General features: G+C 34.6%; 1 protein-coding gene across 1 annotated transcript in view; it reads right to left on the bottom strand.

The window, feature by feature from the left end:
• Positions 1-8,034: 8,034 nt before the first annotated feature.
• The window catches only part of LOC129220214 (Y+L amino acid transporter 2-like), a 50,492-nt gene continuing 45,919 nt past the window's right edge, over positions 8,035-12,607 (bottom strand). The window contains exon 10 of the mRNA XM_054854579.1: positions 8,035-8,362. Coding sequence (XP_054710554.1) covers positions 8,199-8,362 — 164 coding nt within the window. The 3' untranslated portion in view covers positions 8,035-8,198. The remainder of the gene's footprint in view (positions 8,363-12,607) is intronic.

Raw genomic sequence — 12,607 nt, 5'->3', positions numbered from 1 at the left:
TGTTACAAATTTAAAACCCGAATCTAAAACTCTAAATAAAACTTAAAATAAAAATAAAAAAAAATAAAAACAAATCTGAGTTCAAACACTTTATTACACGGCGAATATTTGCGAATATTTTTCTAATGCAGACAAAAATAGCAGATAATTTTAACTCTTAAAGCCAACGCTTCTGTTCAATATTATTTTTCTTTCCCCATCAGTTTCCAATTCATTAGTTGATTTTTGCCAGTCTTTTTTGTTTGTTAAGTCTGTGAAGAAATAATAAACGCAGAAAACTTTCAAGCACCAGGTGATGACAATCAACAGCTGGTAGCCGCTCGCCATTTTGTTTTGTTGCGATAAAATAAACAAGAAATATGCATTCTGCATGGAATAACTAAAACAACCCCTTTTACGGAAATAAAGGTAGCAATCATTTCGGATTCAGATCAGAAATGAAAATTTCACAAAGAAATATTAGCAAAAAATGTATCCGCGAAATAGTCATTGATATTAAGTTATACAAATGGAACAATTAAGTTTTGCAGAATGTTCGAAGCTAAGGAAAAAAAACCCCAATAAACTCAAAATTTAAATGAAATTCGACTTATAGACAAAATTTACATGTGAAAGATTTAAAAATAAATATAATTAAATTAATCACTTACTTTTAATAAAAGAATATCCTTTGCTCCGATTGTTTTTGAGCAGTTGCTCCGAAAGCTGTTGAAGTTGGCAAGCAAAGAAAGTTTCTGGAACTATTCCAAGGTATATCCGAGCGCCCTCTATATCTGTATACAGATATAGAGGGCGCTCGGATCTCTGTATCTGTATACAGATATAGAGGGCGCTCGGATGCAGTGATATCGGAACGTCAAATATTACGTTATTTTAGCACGGGAATAACACCGTGACATTAGAACGTTTTTTGAACGTCTAATATGACATCACCTCAGAACTAAACTGGCACCGTGATAATATCACTGTTGCTGTACGTCTAATTTTACGTGCAAGTAACACTTAACACCGTCATTCGACCAATAACACGATTTCTGTACCAGATTTGAACGTTCTGGTGCTACTGGGGTATTTTTATCTTGAAAACAGGCCAACGTTATACATTCAAACATACACAACACAGTTTGACAATCTACCTGCTCACTACCATGACGCGACAGGTGTTGAAACCTATTGGCTCAGTCAGGAGACTCGATGGCACAACTTGCCTCTAGTACAACTAACCTCGGTCTCCCCTACATACGTGATTTTTTTTTTTTTTTTTTGCTCTTGAAATTATGTCGTTTGCAACATATGTTCTTAGTTTATGTAAAAGGTTGGATTTTTTTTTTCAAAATTCCAACCTATTTTTCAAAGTTTCCAAAACAAGAACCTGCAGGAAAACTTGTAAGGTCATCTGCCAATTCTCTTGATCTCCAGCCAGTATATATTGGAGGATAAGCTGGATCGTTCGAAATTTTTCAAAATGTATGTGAATGAGGAATGGGAACGGATTTTTTTTTTTTTTTTTTGAGAAATCACGATTGCTTATTGTTCTCACTTTTGAAGTTCTAATTCTTTCTGATAATAAACAGAGTTTTTGGAAGCCAAACACATTGGAAAAATATTATATTAGAATTAAAAGCAACTTTATTGAAAAAATAAATAAATATTGTAACAAAAACAAACAACAAAACATGAAGTTAAGAGAAAAAGGTGGGGGGGGGGGGAAGCTCATGAGCTTGAATTCGTAACCATCAAACAAATTCAACTCATATAGTTCGCAAAACTTCCAAAGAAGCGAAAAAAGAAATCAAGGTTCCTATGCAGAAAAAAGTGATTTAATTTGTCAGAAACGAATTCAGAAAATAGGCTTTTTTTTTTTTTTTAAATTCGGATGGCAAAAGAGAATGATTTTTTTTTTTAATGCACACACACACACACACACACACAGAAGGAAAACAAACGAAGAACAGCAGGTCTTAAATGTTCTGACCTGAACATCGAACGGTATGATTACATTTTTCTACAAAATCCATCACCTAATTGTATTCTTAAACTGGTATTAGTAAAAGAGGATATACTTATCTCATTTTACTGGCAGATAAAGCAACTTCCGGTTCCGATAAATGTATTTATAAGTTACTCTGAAATAAAAAACAGATTAAGTATGATCTATATCACGCAGACGAATTTTATGTAGGATATTTTATTCCATTTTTCTGATGTTTTGTAAAAGTGTCGGCCTTAAATTGTATAGAATTCCAGTTTTAGGTACTTACTTTTGCTTACTGCGATTTCTCTAGCTGAAACTGTAAAGCCCCTTCCAACGCTCCCCCCCCCCCCCATCTTATGCGGACAATTTTTAATTCCCTGGCAGTAAGGCGTGAAGCCTAATGTATTAGAAACCTCTATTGTACGGACCCCTTCAATGGGGTTGTTTCCTTGAATCAAAGGTAGTACTTCTAGCCACAGAAATTGATAGAATAAGCAAAAAAAAAAAAAAAAATAGCATGGACCCAGAAAATTCTTTCATTTTCCCAACAGTTATTTTTTAATTAATTTTTTTAAAACGTCCGATTTTGCAAACAAGGCGTGGTCTTGATGACGTCACAAATGATGCTCTTTGGCGCATTTTGTACAGCGTTTCCACGTTATGATAATCAAGAAGAGAATTAAAACTGCACTCTACGTTTGCTATCAACCATATTGTTGCCAATACACGTGAGTAAAAATGTGAATTAAATATTTTGCTCTGTGAATGTCAACACAGAATTGCATTTCATCATTTGTGATGTCATCGGCAAGAAATGTAAACAATAAAAGCTTACCGTTTTAAGTAATTTTTTAAAAATATTAAACTTAAACAAATTATTTAAAAAATGGATAAATCCTATGTTTTCAAGCATGTTCTCTCAGAAAAAGCTACTTTTAAATTTTTGGAAACGACCCTATTAAGGTATTTACAAGGATATTTCCATTTTTTCGGACAAATAATTTAGAAATAAAAAAGGAAATTTTGAGAATAAAATAATAGGGAAATTTTCGATTTTTCAATTTTATTTTTATATGATAGAGTAACATGTATGAACATCAGAGGTGAAAAATTTTTTGCGATACGACAAGTAGTTTTGTTTTAAATTAATTTTTAAAGTTCAAGCGCTTGTGACGTCAAGTGGCACAGGAAGTGACGTAATGCCCTCTTCCGCCGCGGGAGAAACCGAAGGACGCGCAGTTGACTTCGAAGACGAAACGTAAGGCTTACCTCCTCGCATTTAACTCCTCGCGTTTCTGGAACATTAAACCTCTCATCCTCTCGGAAATATTCAAATACCATCATTGATGTTAGTTGAGGAAGATTATTAGATTGTGCTTTAACGAATCCGGCCTCCATAGTGTGTTCAAAAGGATTATTGAATTTTTAAAAAAATAAAAATATCAGCGCGCTCAAAATGTCCGTAGTGAAAACAAGGCATCTTCGGCGGAAGGCTGCCCATTAGTGCCCTGTGACGTAAGCTCGTGACGTTTCAGAAGAGCGCACTTTTGCGCGTGGATTTTTGAAAATTCATTAAAAATCAATCACGGTGTTTTAAAATTCGGCGATGGTGAATTTTTCAGTTTTGAGGGTCAATTAACAATATCCAATAGTCAAAATATGAACATTTAATAGGTTGCAACTTCCCTATTGGAAAGTAATTTGGGATTATTACTTCTGCTCAGTAGGTTAGTTAAAACCTACTCCTTTCGGAAAAGCTTAAATACTATTTTGTTCATTTATTTGTAGAAACCGTTTATTTGTAGAAGGAATCAAAATATTTTTTTAAATTTTTAATATGTATTGTTTATTTGCGAAATGACTCTTTAAAACACCACAACTTGACAGTTTTAATATATGTATTTGAATATTGAAGGAGGAAAAAACTAAGTGAACCGAATGATTTTGAAATAACGGTGTGTTTTATTGCTCAGTTAATTTTGTGCGGTTACTTTGTAAACAAAAATATGAACTAAATTCTGTTTTTGTCAATTTAAATGCCGTTGTCACACAGTCTTATGAAAGTGAAAATCGAATGCAAAATTTCAGACACACAAATACTAAAAGGCAGAATATAATTGTAATAAATAGGTTTTGAAACGAACTACAAAGAATTAAAAAAAAAAAAAACTCTCTAAGCCTTGTGTAGATTTGAAGCCCCATAGAGATTCAACATGCCTTACGGATTGCCTGAAAAGTTTGATTGCAAATTTTAATAGCAATCAAAATACGTACTTCAATATTTAAAAGCAGAAACATGGGGTGCATGCACTACATGACTATAAGAAGTATAAAGATTACATACACATAATATTTTTACGAAAATATAGCTTTCGGTGATTTCGCGTTTTGAATATTTTGTAAATTTACTATTAACAGAATCAAAATTAGATTATCGTAATATATAAAATTGAAATATTTCGCGAGTCTTAAATTTTCTCTATTACGACATGCTCGTGAAAATAAGTGCTTTTCAGTATTTAAATTGACCTTGGATAAATAAATCACTTAAGTGGAGGGGAGCGGAAGATTTTAAACCTGCATGGGGCGGCATGAAACTAAATTCGGCCCTGCCTACAGATTTTTGTTATTTGCGATAAAAATTTAAGTAGGGGAATGTGGGGCAAAGTGAAATGGCTAAGATGACCGAGCTTTTTCAAAATGAACAAATTGAATACTTGTTTTGAAAACTACAGTATAAAAAGAAAGAGCATTAATATTTTAAATAAAACTTGCATTGAAACATTATTTTTATTTTTGGCTATAACTTTGAACCTTAAATGGAAGTTTTTCGCTTTTTCTTTTTCATGGAGCAAAATGAAGAATGAACTATTTTCTATTTGATTATAAAAAGTCGATTTGATCAAATGCATCTGTAAGTAAAATTTTGAATGAATGAAGGAAAAGAAAATGGAACAATAAACGAATAATTTAATGAAGAAAAACAAATGAGTGCGTAAAAGAATGAATGAATAAGAAAATAAGTGAATGGATGAATAAATAAGTGAATAACTAAATGAAAGAATGTAAAAGGATTAATTAATAAATGAATGCCTAAGTGTTTTAGTAAATGATTGAGTAAACGAAATAAGCTATTTCACTTTGCCCCGCACGTACTCGATTACTTGAGAAACTATTCAAAATACAAATGGGCTTAATATTAACTAAATAAATATTGCACCTCATATAAGAAGGTCTCAATTCATATTTTAAACGTTAATAACAAAAACTTTACTATTTTTTAATATGCAAAATAACTTTTGACTACTACAAATCTTTACTAATAATAAAGCAGAAAGTCTCTCTGTCCGGAGGATGTCTGGATGTCTGTAGGATATCTGTAGGATGTCTGTGACGCGCATAGCGCCTAGACCGTTCGGCCGATTTTCATGAAATTTGGCACAGAGTTAGTTTGTAGCATGGGGGGGTGCACCTCGAAGCGATTTTTCGAAAATTCGATGTAGTTCTTTTTCTATTCCAATTTTAAGAAAAAAAAATATCATAAGATGAACGAATAAATTACGAAATTATCATAACGTGGAACCGTAACATGGGCACAAGCCAATTGGCGAGATGCGAAATTATCATAACGTGGAACCGTAACGTGGGCACAAGCCAATTGGCGAGAAAATTCACTACACATCATTTGTAAATATACAGGCGAACCAAAAGACCTTTTAATTTGCTATTACGGGCGAAGCCGTGCGGGTACCACTAGTATTATAATAAAAGCATCAATTTTGGAAAATTGCCTGTATTACCAAATGCTTTAGTCTTCGGCGGTATTATTTCCTGACTGGAATAAACTTCATGTGCAACTATATTGTTAAAATATTATCAGATAGGTGACGCTAAACGTAGAGTAAAAATTTCACCTTTTCACTTTGCGCCGCTATTTCACTTTGCCCCACATTCCGTTACTTACAGATGTCACGTAACAAACTTATCAAAACGACTTTGGAAGTGGCTAAAATTAGGGTTTCAATTGTTTACTCGAAAATCAACACATATGTAGAGACCATACAACGAAACCACTCAAAACGGATTTATGGACGATTAAAATCGAAGTTCAAGTGGAAATCTTTCTGGGAATTTTTTCGCGAAAACAATCCTTCCCTTACTTTCGACAAGAAAGAAAACTACACCCTGAATGTGGAATGGATATTCTTATGGATGGAATAGATTTGTATTGTGTTAAAAAATGGCTTTATATACAAGAACACAAATGAGTACATGAGCGTAGCCAGGATTCCCGCCAGGGAGGGGCAAGCACAAGTACCACAACATAGTGGTTTTTAGTTACCACCCTCCCCAGTGCGGTACCCAAGAAATTGCTTAAAGTTCAAGTTCACCTCTACCCCTAAAAACAGTTTATTCTATTTTTGGTCAGAAGTGGGTAAAAGGGGCAGTCATGGGACTCTTATCCAAAAATTTTTTTTGAAATTGAAGTCCTTAAAGTGCAATTTTAAACTATCTTAAATAGGGAGGGGTAGGGGTCATAGGCTCTCTTCCAAGATCGGGCAGTTGCCTCTCCCTGCCCCCCTTGACTACGCCCACGAATGTGTAAATGCGTTTTGAATGGATACAATAGAATTACATGGTGTTGGCCAAACAAACTTGTTTTACTCAACTATGAAAAAAGACAAAAAATGGTATGGTTGATTATCAGAAACTTTTATTGTAATTCCTTCATTGTGCTGACAATTATGTGTCATGCATATTTTTTCCACAATGCAACAATCTATAAAAACATCCTGAAACATTAAAAAATATCTAACAAATGAAGCAGCTGAGCAATGAATACAGATTCAGAATTTCAAATACGAACTTCTCCGACAAACTTTGCATTTTTGATGTCACACGACGACTTCCGCCAAAATCGACATTACTGTGCACCTGCACACAGCAAAAGCATGCTCGTACCAGTAAGCGCGACTTCTCTTCATCCCCAAGTACAAAGCACTCTCATGCGCAAAAAATGTCGAACAATTGTCAAGCCAAGTATTTCGTTTCGATAATTAAAATAATATTTTCTAATGATAGCTTGTTTCCTTGATGTGCAACCTAACGCCGAAAAATTGTCGATACCGGCCGGTCAAAGACCTTCTGTGTACGCTAATGGTGACTGCTGCACATCAAATATGTCGCGATCATAAAGTCTGCCACGTTCCGATTACAAATTAGTATCTTAAGGAAAACTGGATCAGCGTCAGTTCGGCTTCTGGTCTGGATCAGAACATTGAAATATTGATGATATTTTTCTTTTATCGTAAGTTGTCTGAGCTAAGTCGAATTTCCACCTCAGTGATGCTCTTTGAGATGAAAGTCGTAATTTTTTGTCTTTAGTTTGTCTTTAGTCTTTATTAGTATATACTACTCGAGCTCGATTTGGCATGTAGTTCAAGTAACAACAGCAGCAATACACGCGTTATACTTTGTACAAACATGGTTGGGTAATCTTCCTCAAGTTGCTTGCACAAGTATCGTGCTCGTAATTATTCAACACGCTCGGGTTTGCTTGTTCACGCATTCTTGTTGCTGATATGTGCCAGCGAGATTGGCAATTTGGGTGCGCTGCTTCACTTTTCCAACTGTACCGTAATTTGGTGTGAAGTCCGACTTCCACAGTACACACATGCCACAAGGACCCGTTTATAGAGTGGGCAACCATTCACAGTATAACAACACATTCACACAAAGAAAAGTCAAGGACAGAAGAGAGAAAGTACATCCATGCCCGACCCGGGATTCGAACCCGAGACCTCTCCATCGCTGACAGACTGCTCTGACCACTAGACAAGGCGGCCGGTACGCATTCTTGTCAAACACCTTAACGTATGTTTTGTACATAACCTTGATTAACTGACATTATGTTGCTTCACCATCAGTAGGTAGAATTTGATTATTGCATCAGAGATATGAGATATGTATCTTGAAGAAAATTAGGAGTAGGAATATTCCAATTCAACCCTTCAAAACAACTTCCGCATTTTTATTTTGCCCTTTAAAGAATCAAGACATTTTTTTTTTTTTAATGCAGTTCATATGTTTTACTTCTCTCCCTCCATGAATTCAACTTTTTCGCATCATGTGTTTCCATACTAATGCCATTTACGTTTTTAGCTCCATAATGCATTCAGAAAAGCTACTGTTTATACCTTCTAGAACTTCCAACAAATCCATCCTATTTAGGAGGGAGAACTGTTGTCTGGGATTTGTTTTCCTTTTCCCCAACAACTTGAGCTTTAGCTGACGAGTTCTCATTTATTTGTGAGACTGGTGAATTGGAATCATTTCTTTCCTCCGAAATACTTAACAGTAGTTTTTGTAACCATTCAGTAATTTTTTCTGAAAAGAAAAAAAAAAGATATAATAAAAATTTCAACATGCTGTGTTTTTTACATTCATTACACAATACTTTTTAAATATTGCAGTTCACAGAATTTAGCGCAAAAAGTTTGGTTGAATTTCTCAAGTCACCCCCCCCATTCTCTCTCTTGCATACTCTGAAGTCATCCGTTTAAAATATCGGATCAGGCATTGTAATATTCTCATCTGATATGAAAGCTCGATATTTTCTTGTCGTTAGTACTATTCGCAATTTTTTTCTGCCTTTATTTCAATATAATGCTGAAACAGAAAATTGTTTATACTCTGTTCAGCGCAAAGATAGATCAAAAGTAAACAAATGGGTTACCAGAAGGTACTTTTGAGTATTTTGTCTGTAATTAAAAAAAAAAAAAAGAACGAAATCCGTCGTCTGCTTGGCGTTGTTTGCTATTGTCCACACCAAGCACGTAGTTGATGCAACCAAAAATGGCACATTTCTTGTCTACATCTGTTCTGCTCTCACGGAAAATATAGTCCAGAAGTAAAGAAACAGGTTGCCAGAAGGTTTGCCATGTACCTTTTGGGGAAGTGCGTTCGCTTGGGCAAAAATAATGATCTTTGATGGAAAGGTTTTCTTATGAAGTTCGTAGAAAGTATTATAATTCTGTGCCAAAAGTGAATGTTGTTTCAAGCCAAACATAGGGAAAGCTGCTGTACTCACGGACGGTTGTAACTACGGACGTTGGTCGGGAAATTCTAGGTTTCGTCCAGAGAGATCCTAATTGGGGTTCAACGTGTGTGTCACAGCTTTCTCCCCAGAAAGTTTCAACGCCATCAAACGAACATTTAAGAAATTTTAATGGAGATGAGATTATTCGAAAATGATTTTTAACGCCTTGTAACTTTTTTTTCCTTTGGAGATAGAAGCTTATTTTTTCGACCATTGATCGAGTTAGATCTGGAGTAAAAAAGCGGCTCTTTTCAGTGGTGTCAAAAAGAAAATTGTGAGACAATTCCTTCGCTTTTTACATATAGATTTAATGAAGAAAGTAGAGCCTAAATTTTAGCTAAGCCTTAAAAAATCGAGCTAAAAACGCAAATAACTCCCGCCGTATTTAAGTTAGAGCATTGTATTGCGTAGAACGCGGAAAATTTTACCATTTCCAACGATATATAATATTAGTATGTGCAAGTAATTTTTCACCCCTTTAATATGCAATAATAGGCAATTTGCGCGAAATTTGAGCTTAAAAAATTAATTTAAAAAAAATCAAAAAATAAAACCCCAGGTGCACACCCCAGTGGCTCGAAGTAATTTTGTACAAAATTTCAAAGTATTTCAAGGTTGTAGGTGCTATGGGGTCTCCTGGACGCACGTTCGGCACAGACTTCCTTCCAGAATTTCTTTGAAACCTTACTTTTATTTACGACAAGCCGCCTGCGGCGACCAGCTGGTTCGCCTTCTTACGCCATTCACCTCTCTATGCAAGCAGCCACCTGCGGCGGCTGCTTGGCTAACTTGTCATTTACCATTTTAATTAAAGTTTGCCGCCTTTTGCGGCTGTTTAAATAAATTTGGCAGCAGTATTAATCAATCCATCTCTATCTTTTTTTGTTCCATTCACATTTTTACGCCAAGATTGACGCCTTCGGCGGCTATCTACCTTTACGATCTATCTCTAAAATTTCTTATCCATCTCTATTTATTTTAACCTCCCAGCTCATCTATACATATAATAAAATAAGATGTTTGTGTGTGTGTGTGTGTGGCGCGCTTCCCGGGAAAACGGTAAGGCCTAGAAAGATGAAATTTGGTATACAGGTACAGTTTCTGCTGAAGAAGTGCACCTCGGGCTTCGATTTTTGATATTTTAATTAGAAAAAAAGTTATTTAATGTTTTATGTGTTTTTTTGCACTTTTTAGTACTTTTTACCTCACAGACCCCGAACCAATCGCACCACACAAATATTTTTGTACTATAGTGTTGGAAATTTAATTTTAAATATGATGAATGAAAAATTTTTGAAGATAGAGCAATTTTTGTATTTTTTATGAATTTTTGAAAAAACCTTCAATTTGCATTTTTTCCTGGGTTTTACATTTTTCTAATATCATCCTGCGAGAAGTATCAAAGCCTCATTTCTAAAATTTAAGTTGGTAATAGTAAAAACATTTTGCCCTCTTCAGAAGAAAAAAGTTCTTAAAAATACGAAATAGTTTTTTTTTTTTTTTTACAATTTTTTTAATGCTGAACACATCATATCTTTCTACGCATCGGTCGAAAAACGCATTCTTCAATCTTCTATGCCTCTGACGTCACTACTTGGATTTCGATTCGATATTTACGACGGAATCTTAATCGCAAACAATGGTAATCTTTTTTTTTTTACTATATAGCTTACTTCTACATTTTATGACGTGATGACCACGTGTTTTTCCGGCAGCTTTTTTTCTTTCTTTCTTTTCTTTTTTTTTTTTTTTGTTTAATTTAGGGAATGCATTTATTTTATTTTCCATCTCTCCTCCCCCGCCCCCCCCCCCCCCAAGCTGGACGTTATGCTGTTTCGATATTACGTTACATTTCATAGTTGTGCGCATTTAATTCAATAAAAACAGCGAGATTTTTTTTTCTTTGTCACTTACTTTACTTTGTTATTTTTTGCACACTACGGGGAGTTTTGGAGATAACTTTTTTGTTTGTTCTACTTAAAGAAAAAAAAAGCGGTTTTTTGAGTGATCTTTGTTTTTATTAGGAAATGAGCGGGGAGGTTAAAATATATAGAGATGTAAAAGAAAATTTAGAGATTGATCGTAAAGGTAGATAGCCGCCGAAGGCGGCAATCTTGGCGTAAAAATGTGAATGGCACAAAAAAAAGATAGAGATGGATTGATTAATACTGCAGTCAAATTTGTTTAAACAGCCGCCGAAGGCGGCAAACTTCAAGTACAAAGATAAATGACAAGTTAGCCAAACAGCCGCCGTAGGTGGCTGCTTGCATATAAAGGTGAATGGCGTAAGAAGGCGAACCAGCTGGTCGCCGAAGGCGGCTAGTTTCCTAACAAAAACAAAGATCACTCAAAAAACCGCTTTTTTATCTAAGTAGAGCAAAAAAAAAAGTTATCTCCAAAATTCCCCGTACTGTGCCAAAAGTAACAAAGTAAAGTAAGTGACAAAGAAAAAAAAATCTCGCTGTTTTTAGTGACTTAAATGCGCACAACTATGAAATGTAACGTAATATAGATACAACAAAACGTCCAGCTTGGGGGGGGGGGGGAGAGAATGAATAAAGAAATAAATGCAATCCCTAAATAAAACAAAAAAAAAGGAAAGAAAAAAAGCAAGCGCTGCCGAAAAAACACGTGGTCATCACGTCATAAAATTAGAAGTAAGCTATATAGTAAAAAAAAAAAAAAGATTAACATTTTTGCGATTAAGATTCCGTCGTAAATATCGAATCGAAATGCAAGTAGTGACGTCAGAGCCATAGATAATTGAAGAACGCTTTTTTCGACTGATGCGTGGAAAGACATGATGTGTTCAGCGTTAAAAAAATTGTTAAAAAAAAACTATTGCGTATTTTTAAGAACTTTTTTCTTCTGAAGAGGGCGAAATGTTTTTACTATTACCAACTTAAATTTTAGAAATGAGGCTTTGATACTTATCGCAGGATGATATTAGAAAAATATAAAAGCCAAAAAAAAAAAAAAAAAAAAATGCAAAATAAAGCTTTTTCAAAAATTTATAAAAAATACAAAAATTGCTCTATTTTCAAAAATTTTTTGTTCATCATATTTAAAATTTAATTTCCGACCCTATAGTACAAAAAATATTTGTCTGGCGCGATTGGTTCGGGGTCTGTGAGGTTAAAAGTACTAAAAACTGCTAAAAATCACATAAAACATTAAATAACTTTTTTTCTAATTAAAATATCAAAAATCGAAGCCCGAGGTGCACAACTTCAGCAAAAACTACACCTGTATACCAAATTTCATCTTTCTAGGCCTTACCGTTTTCCCGGGATGCGCGCCACACACACACACACACACAAACATCTTATTTTATTATATGTATAGAAGATAGAGTCATTCCATGTCAAGTGACCTAGGGATCCCCACTCGACCATCTCCGATTTGGATGAAATTTCATAGAGGAGTAGAGATGCCTTTGAAACTAACCTATGCAAATTTTCAGCTTCCTAGATGCAAATCCTGAAGATCCGAAAAATGTGATTCAAGATGGCGGATTAGCTTTTGTAAATTAA

The sequence above is a fragment of the Uloborus diversus genome, chromosome 4 (assembly GCF_026930045.1).
Source record: "Uloborus diversus isolate 005 chromosome 4, Udiv.v.3.1, whole genome shotgun sequence".
NCBI lineage: Eukaryota > Metazoa > Arthropoda > Arachnida > Araneae > Uloboridae > Uloborus > Uloborus diversus.
This window is presented reverse-complemented; position numbering and strand designations above follow the sequence as displayed.